The sequence below is a fragment of the Macaca fascicularis genome, chromosome 4 (genome assembly GCF_037993035.2).
Source record: "Macaca fascicularis isolate 582-1 chromosome 4, T2T-MFA8v1.1".
Lineage (NCBI taxonomy): Eukaryota > Metazoa > Chordata > Mammalia > Primates > Cercopithecidae > Macaca > Macaca fascicularis.
In genome coordinates this window covers 27,517,740-27,538,906 of record NC_088378.1, presented here as the reverse complement: position 1 = coordinate 27,538,906, position 21,167 = coordinate 27,517,740, and the positions used below count along the sequence as shown (strand labels likewise).

The 21,167-nt window shown below is 36.0% G+C and overlaps 1 protein-coding gene across 50 annotated transcripts in view; it reads left to right on the top strand.

The window, feature by feature from the left end:
- Positions 1-21,167, top strand: part of TRDN (triadin) — a 410,256-nt gene that overhangs the window by 41,341 nt on the left and 347,748 nt on the right. For all 50 annotated transcript variants that reach the window (XR_012433400.1, XR_012433399.1, XR_012433398.1 and 47 more), the window contains exon 2: positions 20,655-20,864. Coding sequence is in view for 45 of the 50 variants with exons in the window: in XM_074036974.1 (XP_073893075.1) it covers positions 20,655-20,864 (210 nt within the window). In the remaining 5 variants the exon portion in view is untranslated. The remainder of the gene's footprint in view (positions 1-20,654; positions 20,865-21,167) is intronic.

Genomic DNA, 21,167 nt, shown 5'->3' with positions numbered 1-21,167 from the left:
TTTTTTTTTTTTTTTTTTTGAGATGGAGTCTTGCTCTGTCGCCCTGGCTGGAGTGCACTGGCGTGATCTCGGCTCACTGCAAACTCCGCCTCCCTGGTTCACGCCATTCTCCTGCCTCAGCCTCCCGAGTAGCTGGGACTACAGGCGCCCGCCACCATGCCCGGCTAATTTTTTGTATTTTTAGTAGAGACGGGGTTTCACCGTGTTAGCCAGGATGGTCTCGATCTCCTGACCTCGTGATCCGCCCACCTTGGCCTCCCAAAGTGCTGGGATTACAGACGTGAACCACCGCGCCTGGCAACCTTGCACTTCTATCTTATGGAGATGGCTTATTTCACTAAATCTCATGAACCAACCTCTGCTAGCTTCCAATTTTTCTTCTGCAGCTTCTTTACCTCTCTAAGCCTTCATAGAATTGAAGAGAGTTATTGCCTTGGTCTGGATTATGCTTTGGCTGAAGGGAGCGTGTTGGTTGGTTTGATCTATTCAGACCACTCAAATTTTCTTCAGATCAGCATTAAGGCTGTTTTGCTTTTTTATCATTTATGTCCTCACCAGAGTAGCACTTTTTAATTTCTTTCAATAACTTTTCCTTTGCACTCACAACTTAGCTGTTTGGTGCAAAAGGTCTAGCTTTTGGCCTATCTCAGCTTTGAACATGGCTTCCTTGCGAAGCTTAATCATTGTAGCTTTTGATTTAAAAGAAGAGATGTGTAACTCTTCCTCTCAGTTGAACATTAAGAGGCCATTGTAGGGTTATTAATTGGCCTAGTTTTGATTGTGTCTCAGGGAATAGGGAAGTCCAAGGAGAGGGAGAGAGAGTAGAGGTGGCCGGTCAATGGAACAGTCAGAACACACACAACATTTATCAATGAAGTTCACCTTCTTGAATGGGTGGGATTCATGGAACCTGTAAACAATTAATGGGTGCAAACAAATACAACAGTAACATCAGAAATCACTGATCACAGATCACTGTAACACATGTAATAATAATGGAGTAGTTTGAAATATTGTGAGAATTACCAAAATGTGACACAGAGGCATGAAGCAAGCACAGGCTACGGGAAAAATGATGCCAATGGACTTGCTGGACACAGGGTTGCTACAGCCTTCAATCTGTAAAAGTGCAGGATCTGCAACATGTGATAAAGTGAAGGGCAATGAAAGGTTGTATGCCTTTACTTGTATGCTTTTAATTTCTCACTTCAATTTCCAAATCTCTTTAGGGTAAGTTCACTTAGTAACCAGTCAGTCTTTCATCAGGATCCACTGCAGGGCAAATTGGTTTTGTCCCATTCACCAATAGCTTGCTTTAGGTCATAGAGTCTGAGAAGAATGTGACTACAGAAAGTGTCATATAAAAAATAATAAAATCCTGTTTCATAGGGAACACTACTAGAATAATGAGCTTTATAAAAGACTTTTATTCAAAAGAACTATGAAAAGTACAAATGACCAATGGAATAAATTAATAAGCGATTTCATTAAAATGTTCTGCTTTACATAATTAAGACTTAGATGTTAGAGATTATTCTCAGTTTAAATTTCATGAGAAATAATTTGAAGGGCACCAGGAAATGTTACTATTTAGCTATAACACACATTTTACCATTATTATGAATTCCAAAGACTCAAAAATGGTCATTATTTTCTGTATAAAGAACTGTGAATCTCAAGATGGCACAACTTAATGCTATTTGCATACCAGAGCGGCATATTCTGGGTGGAGTCATGTTCTAGAATTTTTTTTTTTCCACTTGTTTGTTTGCTTTTTGTTTCAAGGATCAGGCCTTCTTGCTAGAGAATGGGATTTGTTCATTTCACAACTTAGAATTTCTCAGGATTAATTGATAAATTTAATAAGCTTGATTTTTAAAAACTAAAGTCATGCTAACTAAATAATACTAAAAATATATTAAAACGCAATTTTTGACATTTCACACTATAACTTTTCAGTTGTTTATTAACCCTAAAATGATCCCTATATTTTAGGTTCTGAGAGTAGTGGATTTTGTTGAATAAATTATCATAGAATCATTTAACATATATTATAACCAGGATTTCATTCTGTTTGGTAACATTCATGCTTTAGACATTTTTAAATCATTAGATAAATGTTTTCTTCTTCTGGGATAAGTGAAGAAAGTGGGTTTCCTTTGGAGAAACTTTTTTTTTGTAAATATTTTAATTTAACAATCAATTTTTTCAATGACACGATATAATTAAATTATGTAAAAGCTACAACCTATACTAAAACTTTCTCTGAAAGCTCTATCCTTCACAGAATTGAAGAGAGTTAGTGCCTTGGTCTGGATTGGGCTGGATTAGGCATCCATAAATATTGATTTTTTGATGAAAGAATAAAATATGTGGTCTTTTACAGTTTATAGATTCATAAGGTATAAATAATAGGATTATTTGAATGTTAAAATCTTATTTAAAGAATCTAATATTTCAATTTATTGAAAAAATGAGTAATTTTGCGCAAATAGCTGCATTTAATATCTGGTCGAATTGCAGTTACTTTGAATTCTGACATTCTATCATTTCATTAAAATATGTTGATGGTATGTGCCTCACTGACCTATGGTGTTTGCACGTATGTGCACACACGCGTACATATTTTAAAATATACACTTGTCTACATACAAATATTTTTAATCCAGCCTACCTAATTATGACCGGAAGCCATCCCTTGGATGATTTCTGTTTTTAGCTACATCTGGAATTTGAGAAGGAATCAATTTCCTCTACAATTTAATCAAATTTTATTTTATACAATTCATTAATAGTAATGCCTTAGGTATACATTTAACTTAAACTTTTAAAAGATAATTTTGTTGTATGGTGAGGAGACCATATAGCATTTGTCATAGGTTGAATTGTATCTTCCCACATCCTTATGTTGAAGTTCTAATTCCCAGAAACTCAGAGGATGATCTTACTTGGTCATAGTGTCTTTACAGAGGTAATTAAGTTAAAATTAGGTCATTAAGGTGTGATCCAATCCATTATAACTGGTATCCTTACGGAAAGGGGAAATTTGGAGACAGAAACACATAGAGGAAGAATGCCATGTTAACATGAAGCCAGCCATCTACAAGACAAAGAGAGAAGCTTAAATGGATTCTTGCCTCACAGACCTCAGAAGAAACCCTATCAATGCTTTGATTTCAGACTTCCGCTTCCTCCAGAACTGTGCGGCAACACATTTGTGTTGTGTGTAAGTCACTCAGTTTGTGATATGTTGTTATGTCAGCCTTAGCAAACTAATATAGCATTTTTTTTTTTTTTTTTTTTTTTTTTTTTTGCCAGATGACAAGTCAGGCTTCATCCACGGTTAAGTTTTGGTAAGCCCTACTCATACGATGGCCTCATTTTATTACTGAAGTGCTCTTACTGAGACATTGTGGCTTCTGAAACGATGGAATATTTCTCAGAAGTCATATATACCTCCAGAAATCTGGCTTGAGTGACGATTATCAGTTTCACTGGTACAGAGATGTTATATAAGCCTATAGCAATGCAATTGTGATCAATTTTGGGGCTAGCATATTTTCCATGATGGTTTTCTTATGAAAACGGCCTTAGCAAAACTCTTTAATGATCTGGCTCTTTTGATGATCTGTAGAGTTTTTGAAAGAAGACATATTTAATTGGAAGTAACATGGGTAAAATAATTGATACTATTTTTGAAGAACTTCCTGTAATACTGAACCAGTGAGTTTAATATTCAAATTTGAATATATAATGTGTATCCCTGTTGTTATCAGATTAAGAAGGAAAGTGATTTTTATGCAAGAAAAAAAAAAAACGATTCCTAAACTGTTTTTCATTTCTCTTACTTTTTTCTAAGGTAGAAGCAGACATTGAATGGCAGACATCTTGCAGAGTGTAACCCTAGATCCACACTATTCAAGGGAGGCTGCTTAGTAGTTTCCAAAAACACAAGCTCTAAAGCAACCACAATTTTATAAAGCCTATTTTACTGAATCAGCTATGGCTTGCTGATACTGATGCAGTTGTAGTGCTTGAATAAGCTTAGTAAAATAAAGCTTATGAAGCTCACTCCACAGAAACTACTGCTTTGAGTGATTTAAATGTCAGAAATGTGGGCTTGTCATTGTTTTTTTCCCAGTAAAATCCTATTCAGATAAGCTATTTGAAATGATTCGATAGGGAATTCACTCTTCCTTGTAATACTGACAGTCCCAATGCCTAGAGTCCACCCTGGACTGACCCCAAGGAAAGTGACTTCCTCCCTGTCTCTAGCAGTAATACAAGGTTGAGTCCCCCGACAGTAAATACCAACTTGGTTCTTAGAGGACAAGGGTCTCATTTTTCATTTATTTTTTAACCTCCTTTAGATGCTGAGGATGTAATTTTATCTTTGGAATACTTAATAAAATGACTGCCCTCCTGCTTAGTAAAAACTGAAATGTGCAGTTTGAAGTGCACATTTCAGTGTGAAGGGGCTAGATAGAAAAAGTCCATTCATTATTTTATTTATATCTTTGCTTTTAAAATCAGTTTCTATCAGCACTGCAATTGCCCAGAGAAAAAGCCTTTTATTAGTTGCCAATGAGTGGCATTTCTTCCTCACAAAAAATTTAAGACCCCCATCTTAGGTCTATTTGGACGAGCAGGATGAGAATGTTGAAGACTAAGCAACACACAGTACTTTGAAAACTCTGATAATGAGTAGACTTCAGAAAATTGGTTCTTTTTAACTCTTCTTTTTCAGTTTCCTTTCATATCAAAGAGGAAAAGAATACTTGTCCCCACTCTCTAGATGTGTGCAGCTTTATCAGCCTGTTTCTAAAACTGTGTGAGTTCCTTAGAAGAAAGGTGTTGTATAAAGTATTATTTGTGTTTACCTAATTGCTTGCTCTTTTGAAATATGGGCACGAATACCTTAATGTTCTTTTCAGAAGCACATAAAGGAGCTTCAGGCTCATTTAAAAGTCCTTTGAAAGGCACAGGAAGCTGCTGGTTATTTTCTTCATAGATTAAATGATAAAAACAAAACACATAGGAAATCTTATCTCCCTAAATTTTCAGGCTGCATTTTCATCATAAAATATGTGTATTTCCTTCATGAGACATGTATACTCAATCCAGAAAGATAGAGGTTTGGGCAAAACTATCATGATCTGTTCTAAACCTTTTAAATAACTTAATAAAGATTTGGGCTGGGCATGGTTGCTCATGCCTGTATTCTCAGCACTTTGGGAGGCTGAAACAGGTGGATCATCTGAGGTCAGGAGTTCGACACTAATCTAGCCAACATGGTGAAACCCTGTCTCTACTAAAAATATAAAAATTAGCTGGGCGTGGTGGTGCATGCCTGTAATCCCAGCTACTCAGGAGGCTGAGGCAGGAGAATTGTTTGAACCCAGGAGGTGGAGGTTGCAGTGAGCCAAGATAGTGCCACTTTACTCCAGCCTGGGCAACAAGAGTGAAATTCCATCTCAAAGAAAAAAAAATTGGGGTTCAAGTAAAACAAATATAATAATATGTTAATACAATGGTGTCCACATTTAAATATATTTTTGTTCTCACAAAATTCTTAAATATTTTATTATATGAGAGAGAAAAATACTCTGTGGATTTGTTTTCTACACAATTGTGGTAATAGCATTAATTCTGGAGTCACTGAAGAAAGTGTCAATTTATATTACTGACAAATTTATATATTTTTTTTTTTTTTTGAGACGGAGTCTCGCTGTGTCACCCAGGCTGGAGTGCAGTGGCCCGATCTCGGCTCACTGCAAGCTCCGCCTCCCGGGTTTACGCCATTCTCCTGCCTCAGCCTCCGAGTAGCTGGGACTACAGGCGCCCGCCACCACGCCCGGCTAGTTTTTTGTATTTTTAGTAGAGACGGGGTTTCACCGTGTTAGCCAGGATGGTCTCGATCTCCTGACTTCGTGATCCACCCGCCTCGGCCTCCCAAAGTACTGGGATTACAGGCTTGAGCCACCGCGCCCGGCCTCAAATTTATATTACTGATAATTAAAGATGCATGAAAGTAGACATACTTTATTATACTTTTTTTATATCAAAGCTCTTGGGCTACTCAATAAAATCAGTCATTTCCCTGTTTACTGATTATACACTTTAATACAGTGGTTTCCATTCTTTTTTGGCACCAGACACCGGTTTGTGGAAGACAATTTTTCCACAGGCCAGGGCAGGGGGCATGGTTTCAGGATAAGTCAAGCACATTATATTTATTGTGCACTTTATTTCTATTATTATATTATTATTATTATTTTGAGATAGAGTATCACTCTGTCACCCACGCTGGAGTACAATGGCACAATCTCGGCTCACTGCCACCTCTGCTTCCTGAGTTCAAGCAATTCTCCTGCCTCAGCGTCCCAAGTAGTTGGGACTACAGGCATGAGCCACACACCTGGCTAATTTCTGTATTTTTAGTAGAGACGGGGTTTCACCATGTTGGTCAGGCTGGTCTCAAGCTGCTGACCTCATGATCCACCCGCCTCAGCCTCCCAAAGTGCTGGGATTACAGGCATGAGTCACAGCGCCTGGCCCTATTTCTATTATTATTACACTGTAATATATAATGAAGTAGTTATACAACTCACCATAATGCAGAACTGGTAGAAGCCCTGAAGTGTGTTTCCTGCAACTGGACAGTCCCACCTGGGGGCGACTGGAGACGGTGACAGATCATCAGGCATTAGATTCTCGTAAAGAGCACACAACCTAGGTCCCTCCAATGCACAGTTCACTACAGGGTTCGTGATCCCATGCGAATATAATGCCGCTGCTGATCTGACAGGAGGTGGAGCTCAGGCACTAATGCAAGCCATGAGGAGTGACTGTAAATACAGATAAAGCATTGCCTGCCCACCCACCACTCGCCTCCTGCTGTGTGACCTGGTTCCTAATGGGTCTATGGCCTGGGGGTTCGTGACTCCTGCTGTAACATATCTCTATTCATATACACATGCGTATTAAAAATTGTAATTATTAAATTTTCACTACTTTTCCAATAAATGGATGGAAATTTCCTTATAAGTAGAAAATATGACTACTTTTGTTTATATTTAAATATATTTTGAAAAATAGGTTGCTTCATCACATTTGCCTGAATACTGAGAAAAGTAAAATTTAGAAAAGAAACTTAGGTTTTAGTTCTTGCATTTCCATAAATTTCCTGAAAGTAGCTATTGGCAATATGAGAAATCTACCATTTTCTGACTATAGTTTTAAGCAGAAGCTTTATATGAAGTACTTATCATTATTAGTGAATACATCTACATGAACTTATGGTTACCTTGTGTGCCTTTGAAGGAGGGGGGCTGTCATACTCTCTTACAGGTAATAAAATAGAATCTATTGTGACACAATAGTATGATTATGACTCCATATGGGGTAAAGCAGCAGGAAATGATTAATTCTTAAGGAAGAGCTGATTTCCATGAAAATATCTTTAGGAAAGAGAAAGTAAAAAACACACATTAGAGTCAACAAATCACGGAAAGCTCATGATTCTGAAGCATTCAGCTTAGTATTTTTTTCCAAATTGAAATGGCACATCATTACTCAAGGCTTTTGTGTTTCAGTGGGTTTGCGATTCAATGACAATGGAACAATTTAGTAGGAGGACTGCTGGGGCTAGGTAAAGTTTTATTTGTGCAAATTTGGCCCAGGAAGAAAATATGTCAACACAAACATAAAATACTAGAAAATTAATTTCCCAAATGAACCGAATATAGCTCATGTATCTTATGTTTATCTTATTCAAATGATATTTGCTAAGAATCAGAGCCTTGCTGCTATTTCCATGAGATTGAATCCACATAATTTGGGAGATTTTCTGCAGATTCTTTTCCAAAACTTCTAACTCACAAAATTGGACAAATCCTGGAATGGCTTATCTTACTGCATGAGACTTCCTGGGTTCATGAGAGGAAGATGAATAATTTTTCTAGAATGAACCTGATTCAACCTGTCAAATTAATTTTCATAAAAGGTCTGTTCATGAGTCATATTAATTTTTATCCCTAACCTGGCCCACTATATATAGTGCCCTCTGACATTTTGATTTAGGTTACTTGGGCATGTAGTGGTAATAAGGAATCCTGGCCACGATTTCTGTTATTTTAACATGAAAGATATTTATTCTATTAAAATGGCTATGCTTATCAAGTTTAACATACACTAATAGTCTTTTAGAGCATTTCTTTAAACATTTCAAGAAAAAGAGACATGCTATGGACTGGTTTGCATCCAGCCCTGCCCCATAAAACTTATATGTTGAAATCCTTACCCTTAATGTAATGGTATTTATAAATAGGGACTTTTGAGAGGTAATTAGACAAAGTCATAAGGGCAGGGCCCTCATAATAAACTTGGTGCTCCTATAAGGAGAAACACCAGCGATTTTGCTCTCTGCCATATGAGAACACAGACAGAATGTAGCCATCTACCAGCCAGGAAGAGAGGCCTCACCAGTACCCAACCTTGCTGGCACCCTGACCTCAGAGCAACCTTCAGACGCTGAGAAGTAAATGTCTCCTATTTAAGCACTCTAGGGATAGTATTTTGTTATGGCAGCCCAAGCAGGCTAAGACCATGAATCATCACACATTTGTAAATTGATAATCAGATTTTTATTCCTTTTGTAAAGTAAAAATAAAAATCTAAACCCCCCAACTTACTGAATGGCTCCTTCCTCTCTGCCAAGGGAATTCCAAAGTAAACCTGAAAAACTAGTTCAGGTCATGATGGGAAGGAGGTGTCAGACATGTCTCCTTATATCCTCTTCCCTTTGGAATTCAGGTGCAACTGGCCAGCATTAACATTAAAACAGAGATTTTAAGAGTTACAAAACAGACTCTTTGTAGCAATAAGATACCAGATCCCAACTTCACTAGTATAGCGTCACATGACAGATAGCAGACCCTAAAAGAAATAAAAATATTTTACCCTAAAATACTTTTGACATATTTTGAAATGGCCTTATTAAGCTGTCTCTTGTAGAAAATCTACATTCTGTAGAGAATTTTCCTCCCTTTCCAGATCTTATCCTGATGCAGGAGAGAGTAACTGAGAGTCTAGCACCTTTTTGGGTTTGGTAAGAGACATTTGCCATCTATTCTCTCTGAAGCCTTCATCTACATAACAAGAACCTTGATCTCCAGGTCTTATCTTAACCCAGACATGCATATCTATTGATTCTGGGTTCTTAGATAATAACCTTACTCCTTATCTTAACCCAGACATGCGTATCTATTGATTCTGGGTTCTTAGATAATAACCTTACTCTTACTTAACTTTTTCAACCAGTTGTCAATCAGAAAATCTTTGAATCTGCCTATGACCTACCCCCTATTTCAAGTTGTCTCACTCTTCTGAACTGAACCAATATATATGGTACATGTATTGATTATTGGCTTTGCCTGTAACTTTTGTCCCCCTAAAATGTGTAAAATCAAGGTGTAACCCATTCACCTTTGGCATATGTTCTTGGGACCTCTTGAGATGTGCCTTGGGCTTTGGTCATTTATATTTGGCTCAGAATAAATCCATTCATTTATGTTACAGAGTTTGATTCTTTTTGATTGGCCATCTACACATTTAATCTCTTCAATCTGGTTTTAGAAACCTCTCCTAGATGTTGCCACTTGGAAATTTAAAAGCTTTAATAACATCTGAAATTGTCTCCCTACAAAAAGTTTTCTCTGCTTAATGATTGACATTATTTAGTTAATATATGCTTTCTTTCAGCCATTTTTCTCTAACCCACTAGTCTTTCCTGTACGGTTTTAGCCTTCTTTGGACCAGCAAAACTTTGCAGTTCTTATGAGATTCTCTTGAACAGATATGTTTTTACTTCTACCATTAGCATACCTCTCATCTCAATGTTTTCTCATATCATGAAAATGTTATCTTTGTTACTTCATTTATTTCTCTGATTAGAGTTCACTATGTACCGCATAACCTTCTATATGCAGAAATATTGAGGTTATTTAACATGACAGTTTTTAAAGCTGATTTCCTGTAGCAACACTTCTAATATTTCTCATATTTAATAAGTATCGGGACCTTATTGTGCAAAATGTGCTATGAAAGTGCTATGAAAGGATAGATGACTTGATCCCTACCTAGTGCCTTGTTGAAGAACAGAGAGCTATAAAACAGTCAGAATAATTTTGTTCACATCACTGTATTCATCAAAAATGCTATAGTATTACAAGTAAGAACAGTAGAGTTCAGGCCAAAAGATTAAGGAAATATTGTCAAGGAGTTGACATCTGAGGTAAATCTTGGAAGAGGAGTTTAGATTTATACAGTGGGAATTTAATAAGATTTAAAAAATAAATAAATACAGATTCATCAGGAACCTTTGGCCACTTTAAATTAGTAAAATGCAATGGGTTTCACCTGTAATGTCTTAGGAATTCAATATCTCTGGTTTCAGAAAATGAATTCTAGCCAAGTATGGTGGCTCTTGCTTGTAGTCTCAGATGCCTGGGAGGCTGTTGGGAAAGGATCATTTGAGGCTTGGGTTTGAGACCAGCCTAGGCAATATAGCGAGACCCTGTCTCTAAAAATAATAAAAAAAGTAGTTATGAAATGATTTCTAGTTTTCAACCTAAAATAATCAAAAGTATCACCATCTAATAATTTAAAGAGAGTTTCTTCAAGTGCAAACTGTGAGAATGGACCACTTGGAAACACCAACTACAAAGGAATGGAGTCAGTGTTCCAAAGTAGAGATGCTGGGGCTTTATTTACATAGAGAGGAGCTCTAAGCAGTTTTCCAACATTATTTATACAAGGTTGTTGCATAGTTGCAGCTATTTGATTGGTGATAGGCAGGGCTTCTTTTTGTGAGGGTGCATTTAATATTTTTTTATAAAGGGTATAACAATCATGGTTTTCTGTCATCTGTTCTAAGCAAACCAGGACAACAAAGAGGAAGTTAATCTATAACAATGTCATTAGGAGGCAAGAGGTTTTCCCCTGATGTCATTTAATTCTCTCTAGCCATTGCAGAGAACAAGAAAAATATGTAGGTAAGTTAATCTATAATCTGAGAAAAGAAAGTGTAACTCCAGGTAACTCAGATCACAGTCCCATCTTTCTCAAGGCTTAAAGTATTTTTGGGGGGTTCTAAATTTTAAATTTTAGCTTTAAAATTTTACTAGCTTTTAAATGTTACTGATTTTACATAGTTATGCTCTAAGCATTGCTTTTCACCTTTAAATTCAATTTGCTATTTGTAGAAAAACTAGTATTTTGAATGGTGAGGACCTGCTAAATTGAAAATGTAAAGTCAAAGACCAATAACCAGCTCGGAAATGGACTGAAATGGTCAGTAACAAGTACCCTACTGACCAAAAAAAGAAAAACAAAACAAAATGCAGGACTAGATAGATTCACAGGTGAATTCTATTATTAATTGATATACAATGAAGAGCTAGTACCATTTCTTCTAAAATTGTGTATTAGTTCCTTTTCATATGACTATAAAGAACTGCCTGAGACTGTGTAATTTTTAAAGGAAAGAGATTCAACTGACTCACAGTTCAGCATGGCTGAGGAAGCCTCAGGAAACTTACAATCATGGTGGAAGGTGAAGGGAAAGTAAGGCACCTTCTTTTCAGGGCAGCAGGAAGGAGAAGTGCTGAGTGAGGGAGGGGGCAGAGCCCCTTATAAAACCATCAGGTCTTGTGAGAACTCACTCATCACAAGAACAGCATGGGGAAACTGCCCTCATGATTCAATTACTTCCACCTGGTCTCTCCCTTGACACATGGGGATTATACGCATTACAATTTAAGATGAGTTTGAGTAGGCACACAGAGCCTAACCACATCAGAGGCACTCCTCTCCAACTCATTATATGAGGCCAGCATCATCCTCATACCAAAACTTAGCAGAGACAGAACAACGAAAAAGAAAATTTCATGCTGATATTCTTGATAAACATTGATGCAAAAATCCTTAACAAAATCTTGCAAACCAAGTCCAGCAGCGTATCAAAAAGCTAACGATTAGATCACTATCAAGTAATCTTCATCCCTGTGATGCCAGGTTGGTTCAATTTGATTCATCAAATAAATGGACCTAAAGACAAAAAACACATGATTATCTCAATAATCATGAAGAAAAGGGTTCTGATAAAATTCAACATTCCTTTATGTTAAAAACTCTCAATAAACGAGGTATTGAAAGAACATACCTCAAAATATTAAGAGCCATCTATGATAAACCCACAGCCGACATCATACTATGGAGTAATAGCTGGAAGCATTTCCCTTGAAAACCAGCACAAGAAAAGGATGCCCTCTTTCACCACTCCTCTTCAACATAGTATTGGAAGTCCTGTCCAGGCAAGAGAAAGAAATAAAGGGCATACAAACAGGAATATAGAAAGTCAAACTATTCCTATTTGCACATGATGTGATTCTATATCTAAAAATCCCAATAGTCTTGGCCTGAAAGCTCCTTCAACTGATAAACAACTTCAGCACAATGTCAGGATACAAAGCAATGTACAAAAATCAGTACCATTCCCATACACCAACAACAGCCAAGCTAACAGCCAAATCAGGAAGTCAATTCCATTCACAATTGCCACATACAGACAAAAACCACCTAGGAATACATCTAACCAGGGAGGTAAAAGATCTCTACAATGAGAATTACAAAACAAATGGAAAAACATCTCATGCTCATGGTTAAAAATAATCAATATCATTAAAATGGCCATACTGCCCAAGGCAATTTATAGATTCAATGCTATTTCTATCAAACTACCAATAACATTCTTCGCAGAACTAGAAAAATATTTTTAAATATATATAAAGCCAAAATAAGGGCCCAAATAGCCAAGACAATCCTAAGCAAAAAGGAAAAAGATGGAGGCATTACATTACTCAACTTCAAACTATACTACAGGGCTACAGTGAGCAAAATAGCATGGTACTCATACAAAAACAGTCACATAGAACAATGGAACAGAATATAGGGCCCAGAAATAAAGCCCCACACCTATGACCCTCTGATCTTTGACAAAACTGACAAAAACAAGCAACGGGAAAAGATGCCCCATTCAATAAATGATGCTGGGATAACTGGCTAGCCATATGCAGAAGATTGAAATTGGACAACTTCCATACACCTTACACAAAAATCAACTCAAGATGGATTAAAGACTTAAATGTAAAACCCAAAACTATAAAAACCCTGGAAGGCAACCTAGGCAATACCATTCTGAACATAGGAATGGGCAAAGATTTCATGACAAAGATACAAAAAGCAATAGCCACAAAGGTAAAAATTGATAGATGAGATCTAATTAAACTTAAGAGCTTCTGCACAGCAAAGGAAACTATCAACAGAGTGAAGAGACAACCTACAGAGTGGAAGAAAATTTTTGCAAACTGTGTATCTGACAAAGGTCTAATATCCAGCATCTATAAAGAACTTAAATTTATAAGAGGAAAACAAACAACTCCATTAAGAAGTGGGCAAAGAATATGAACACTTTTCAAAAGAAGATATATATGCAGCCAACAAACCCATGAAAAGAGCTCAATATCACTGATCTTTAGAGAAATGCAAATCAAAACTACAATGAGACACTATGTCACACCAGTCAGAACAGCTATGATTAAAAAGTCAAAAAATAACAGATGTCAGATCGCAAAGAAAAGGGAACACTTATACACTGTTGGTGGGAGTGTAAATTAGTTCAACCATTGTGGAAAGCAGTATGGTGATTCGTCAAAGAACTAAAAACCGAACTCGTTCAACCCAGCAATCCCATTACTGGGTCTATGCCCAGAGAAATAGAAATAGAAATGATTGTACCATAAAGACACATGCATGCAAATGTTTTGCAGCATTATCACAATAGCAAAGACATGAAATCAGCCTACATGCTCACAGATTAAATAAAGAAAATGTGGTACATATACACCATGGAATACTATGCAGCCATAAAAAGAACAAGATCTTATCTTTTGAGGAAACATGGATGGAGCTGCAGGCTATTATACTTAGCAAACTAATGCAGGAACAGAAAATGAAATACCGCATGTTCTCATTTACAAGTGGGAACTAAACTATGACAACTCATGAAGGCAAATAAGGGAATGACAGACAATGGGTCCTACTTGAGGATAGAGGGTGGCAGGAGGGAAAGGAGCAGGAAAAAAATAACTGTTGGGTAACGAAGCTTACTACTTGGTGATGAAATAATCTGTACAACAAACCCCCGTGAAATGAAATCTCCCTTGACTTGCCATTGCCAAGCCACCAGAACTGTAAGAAATAAATATTTGTTGTTGATAGTTACCTAGTTTATAGTATTTTGTCAAAGCAGCCTGAGCAAATGAAGACACTTGCTGTGATTTGCTAACCTACTTCTCAACAGTGCTAACGGCATATAACAGATGTTCCTTCTTATTTTAATTCCTGTAAATTCACTTTCCCCCTACCTTATGAAGTTTGCATTTTCTTCTTCTTCTTCTTCTTCTTCTTCTTCTTCTTCTTCTTCTTCTTATTATTATTATTATTATTATTATTATTATTATTTTAAGTTTGGGAGTACACGTGCAGGTGAGTTATATGTAAACTCATGTCACATGTCGCCTGATACTTTTAACGAAAGCCCTACATTGCCACCCACTCCATCCACTGTTCCATTAAGTGAATTTCTTTTTCTAGTGGTGGGACTAGAAATGGAACCAGTCCTTGTTTCCCAGATCTCCCTTTCCTGGCAGTAGACCTTCACTGCTATGGTCTGAATGTTTATGTCCCTCCAAAACACACACTGAAATCCTCACTCCTAAGGTGATGGCATTAGGAGTTGGGGCCATTGGGGAGTGATTAGGGCAGGAGGGTGGAGCCCATGAATGGAATTAGTGACTTATAAAAGTAGCCTGGGAGAGACTCCTCACCCCTTCCACTTAATGGAACAGTGAATGGAGTCGATGGGTAGGAAGGAGTGCTGGATAATGTTAAAAAATAAATAAATAAATAAAAATAAAAATAAAAATAAATAAAAAAGAAAAACCATATATATATCTCAACCTCAGCAGACATATTAAGTGGCAAAAACATCCTCTCAAATTGCATTATGATGATCATATCCCAAAAACCTGGGAGAAAAGGTGGCAATTTAGGGCTTTCATTAAAAGTGTCAGGAGACTAGTTTACATTTTGTAAACACTAGAATTGGTAAAAAAAACATTTTAAGTTAAATAATGAATTTATTACTTTTGAGCTTTATCTGCCCAAGTGTCTTTCCACTCGAATTTCTATGACGTTCTTATTTACATGCATGTATTTTGGAACACAAACAATATAGCAAGGGTCACTCTTACATGTGATTGGGAATTATGTTCTTAATGTAATTTGGGAATAACACATACAATGTCATCAGTAGTATATACTTCCTTTCTCTCATTTGTTCTACACATCTTGAAAGAGAGATATAGTGTAAGAGTACTACACTAAGGGTGAAATGCAAAATTCATAATTAATGCTCTTATGCAATGAGAATGCAATGTTTCATTTATACCATTCTAGAATGTAGGTGTCTTCCTTGAGCATCCTGAAAGAAATTGCATTGTCAGCATCCCATAGGAAAAATAAGGAATAACAATATGGAAGTGCACTTGGCAGTTTCTTCATCTGATCGATAAGGCATCATGCGGTTAAGTAACTTCTATCAGGATGCTTATGGCTTATTCTTCTTTGTATAACCTGACTCTGGAGCCAGTCTTTGGATCCATTATATAAGGAACCCCTCCTTTTACACTATAGGAAAGAGTCACATGGCCATTAAGTGAGATCCCTACTTCTTTTGAGGCTGATTCTGCCTGACAATCAAAAGTTTGTATGAGATCAAAATGAATAGAATTAAAAAGTAGGCCTGGAAAGTGCTTCACATATCCTAGCTGCTCTGCTCCAATTCTGAGATACCAACTTTCAAGAAGCATAGCGCATGTCAAATTGCTCAGTAATATTTACCTCTCATTTTTCCTGCCATATCAATAACTAGCTCTTGTCATCTTTAAAGTGCTTCTCAAACATTAAATAGTCTCAGATTACACACTCTGTTCTTTGCATTTATCTTGACCAGCTGTCAGAGAAGGCAATTTATTCCCTCTCAATTTTATTCCTCTTGGCTCTGTGTGGCTTTTGCAGTAAATTTGAATGGAAATTGAAAGGTACAACTTAATGTGTTTCATAACAAGGGCAACACATAATTTTCTTTAAGAAGGATGACCTTCAGATTACTTTCAAATTGCTTATAGCTTTGTGGTTGTATATTCAGAACATATTTTCATTACCTTTGAGTCATGATTAATTCTTAAGTGGAAATTTTGAGGGTGTGAAGATTTAAAAAAGGACAATGAAAAACATAACTTAGTATTAATTTATCATTTTCACCTATTTAATAGTTGTACCATTATTGGATTGGAAGGATCATTAAGTGAATAAAAATTTAGAATCCATATTATGTCAGTTGTTTAAAAAACATAAAATTCATTTTCAACTCAGAGCTTGCATTTCTGAATATATTTTCTCAATTTTTTGATCAAAGAAAGGAAAATGTGTGTGTGTGTGTGTGTGTGTGTGTATATAAATATAAATTCATGTTCTGTTTTAAAGGTTTTGCCTTTTTAAAATGTGACCAGGATTCAACTAATTTGTATCAAATCTCAGTAAAATTACTCCTTGAGTTTCAGTATACAAAGCAGGTGTGTGTGATACTGTTTACAGAAATAGACTCTAATATACAACTCAATAAAGTGAATCTGAAGTGCAAAAGCAATTCTTGTGTTCTCTGCTTAGTGCTAGTAGGAAGGCTTCCAGTGGTTAAAACACTGCAGATTACAACATATCAACTTTCAGGTGGGCCAGTCCTAAACACTCATAATTTGTTTACTTTGCTGCAAATCATTATTCCAAAGGTTTGATTCACTTGTAGCCCCACTTGGGTCTTCAATTGCATTTCAAAGCACTCCTATCATTCATCCATTTTCAGAACTACCATTAGGAGTGATGTGAATTTGGCACAATAATCAATGAGAAGATATTGTATGACTCCTTTTACATTTTTCCTTCTTGAGCACCACCTCAAGTGCAGTTTGTAAAATCTGAGTTTTAGAGGTATTTTTTCATCTTGCTATCATTTTCACTAAATTGAGTTCATGAACCTTGAATATGTATTCCACAGTTTTTTTTCAGAAAAGAGATTTGTTGTTGCTATTGTTAATTCCTACCTAAAGTAATTTAAACATCTTAATTAAATTATTTTGCTCCTGATGTTCCTTATCAGCTTTTGAATTTTTTGAAAATATGGGGCTAAATTTATCATTGTTATCTAAAAAATAATTTAAAAACTAATTTTGTTTGGTTACTACTACCTATTAGTATGTACTCTTGAATGCATTTGATTTTCTTTCCTGATTAGTCATAGAATTTCATGTTATTTATCTCATTTTTGTAAAGAGAAGGATAATATTATTTTATGACTAAAGAAACCAGAAGAGTAAAGTACTTAATTTTGCTGGCAGTGTTATTTCTTTCTCCAATACTTAAAAATTATCTTATAAACTGGATTTATATTACAAGCATCCTGTGTACATATCTGTTTGAAAGGTTCACATATTATTTTTCTAATTTAACAAATTCAGTTATAGTGATAATGTTTGCACCGTAATGAAATAACTCTATTTGCTATAGATCATCTTTCTTAATTTTGCTAATAGGGAAAAACAGCTTCTACTTATATGGATAAATTATACTCTATGTTCCTCTTTGCCTGTATTACAAGAAATAAATCAATTGAATGGACAGGATGCCAAGGAAGTCAGAGAATTCTTTTTTGATTCCCTGAAAATATCTTAGCCTAATATATGCGCTTATTAAATGGAAACAAATGCCTGCATCTATTGAAGAGCTGGTGCTTCCACCTTTGTTTCTGAGGTTAATCCTGCCTTTCGGGCCATTTCTTAGAGTGACATTTGTAGTTGTATTAAGAGTCACAGTTGTGCTGATAGCAATGGAGGTGATGATGTAATAAATGAATATAGTGGTGATGATAATAATGATTATGATGTAGTTCAGTAGTTGTTGCATTGTCACTTATTAAATGACTACCATGTACCAGGAAATGTGTCAAACAGTTTGCGTGAGTTATTTCTCCACCATCATACACCTGCAAATTTAGTCTTACCAATCTCACTCATCAGATATAGATGCTTCTCACTCAGAGATGTAGTGTAGAGTGACCTTCTAGCCACGTGGGTAATGCAGAGAGAAGCCAGGAGTTAATTCCAATCTCTTATCTATAATGCCCAAAGCATAACTTTTTTGCTTGACTGTTTCCATGAAAAAGCTAGACATACCTGAAAGGAAGAGTTTTGATGGTAGAGCAAGAGACTGATAGAAAGAAGCACTTTAATTCCACCCTGACTTCAAAGAGCACAAAGGCTAAAATCTTCCAATTATTATTGGACACATTCTAAGAGAAACTACAGCAACTCTTTCCAGTTGGGTAAAATTTACTTTATGAAAAATGTTAAAGAAATTTGAAAATTTAGATTTTCTTATGTATCCATCACACAGAAATGTTGCAATTTTGAGATAAATAGTAAAATTGAAAAAATGTAATCATGTATTTTATATTGAATCAAAGTTTTCTTTCTTGGCATGTAATTATTAAATTATTATAGATAATGTGGTCTACATTTTAATCCCCCCAAAAATATGTTTTTTAACTGTGCTTTTGGCAAAAATATTTGGATTGGTAGAATTTTGTTTTCCCTTAAATATTCAATTACTTACTTCACATCTGTGTAATTTGGGATTTTAAGTGCTATGAACATCACTTTAATTTTCTGCTAGGTCTTCAATTGTTCTTAAATGTAACATGAAATAGTTGTTTCAGATGATCTCTAAGTTACTTCTAGATTTAACTTTCTGTGAGTCAAGAGTGGCCAAGATAATCAGACATGTCTTGTCTCCATCCAGGAGGCTTTCTAGCCATAAGGTAGTATCAATTTTATAGAAGAAGAATGAGCTACAACATTATTAGATGTATGTTCTGTATATAAAAATAGCATTAAAATAAAAGGTAAAGAGTCATCAAAAAAAAGCCACATAAATATTAAAGTGTTACTATCTTATGTATATGTGTACGTATGCAATTTTATAAACCACTAAAAGGAGGTTTACAGAAAAATGGAGGAAAAACCCACAAGAAAAGAAATACCAAGGAAAAATAAATATATAAATAGCTCATTCCTACTAATTGAATAGTTGAAAATAAAACCCAAATCTTCTCTTATGTCATTGCAAAAATTTTGAACATCACTAATAGTATTGTCAAGGATAAGGTAATACAACTACTGGCATACACTATTTTCAAAAGATACTAGCATTCAAATATGTGCGTGTATTCTCAAAGCTATAAAAGTGATTATGTTATTTGTCCCTGGAATTCTATATTTAGGACTTTGTCCTTAAGAAATAAATAACAATATGTGCTGAGAAAATTTCTGCCCTGTCCCACAGAAGAAAGCTTTTTGATTAAATTATGCACAGCCATAAAATTACATGTCATGAAGCCACTTAAATGGTATTTTGAGAAATACATAATGGCAATAAAACACAGTTCTGATATATTGCCTAGTATAAAAGTAAAAGACAATGTGCTAATGACTTGTCAAAACCAGATAAATCATATTTATATATTATATGTATGTACAGAAATATAGGTGCAAAATATTAACAGTGGTTATTTCCGGGTGGTGAGATTAAAACTGTCTATCTACTTATCTATTTATTTTATTTTTATATTTTTTGAATTTTCTCTCATGAACATGTGGACTCTTAAAATCAGGAATATAAGAGTTACTGGATATAGTAAGATTTTCTAAGATCATTCTCTTAGATCTTCTGTGCCCCTACAAACAAACAAACAAACAAACACACAAACATGAATGACCTCATTAGATGACCTCACTAGATGGGTCAATTATGCAATTAAGTTAAAATATTCGAGGCCAGGCGCGATGGCTCAAGCCTGTAATCCCAGCACTTTGGGAGGCCAAGACGGGCGGATCACAAGGTCAGGAGATCAAGACCATCCTGGCTAACCCGGTGAAACCCCGTCTCTACTAAAAAATACAAAAACTAGCTGGGCGTGGTGGCGGGCGCCTGTAGTCCCAGCTACTCGGGAGGCTGAGGCAGGAGAATGGCGTAAACCTGGGAGGCGGAGCTTGCAGTCGCCACTGCACGCCAGCCTGGGCGACAGAGTGAGACTCTGTCTCAAAAAAATAAAATAAAAGATATTCGGAAGAAGTTTTATCCAGTTGAACCGTTTTATCACTTGTGTTGATTCTCCCTCAGAGGACTTGGGAGATGAGAAATGCTGATTGTATGAGCACAGGAATTTTAGGGTGAACAGGAAATGCTGAGGAGAAAATAATGCGCTAGTGGGCAGGAAGGCTTTGTCCTGCCACTAAGGAGTTGTGTCTGTTCTAGAAAGTGGTATGAACAGGTTCAACACTCATATAGTCAGTGCTTCTTTTCATCAATATTTAACGTGAATTTCTAAATTATATTTTCCTTTCTGAATGTTTGATTAGGAAATGCATCTACAACCACAACTGTGATAGACAGCAAAAATGGATCTGTGCCCAAATCCCCTGGAAAAGTACTGAAGAGGACAGTCACAGAAGACATAGTGACCACGTTCAGCTCTCCTGCAGCCTGGCTTCTGGTCATTGCCCTGATAATCACGTGGTCAGCAGTTGCCGTGGTTATGTTTGATTTAGTGGATTACAAAAACTTTTCAGGTAAGATCCATGAAATTTGGCTTTAAAATTAAAATTAATTCAAATGGAAAGAAACAGTGTCCCCTCCAGTTCTTGTTTGGTTTCTCTTTCATCTTAGTGTGAGAAAGAAAGCACCTCACAAATGTGCTTAAGGATCACTGAAATCTGTTTCATTCTTCTCCTTTTCCTCCTGTTCTCTTTCTGTGTCTGGGGTACTTACTGATTTCCAATGAAATTGATATCCTTATTTGTAAGAGCTGAACAAAGGCTGAATGTTGCAGTTCATAAAGATAATAGTTAAAAAGCTTGGGTGAAGATTTCATT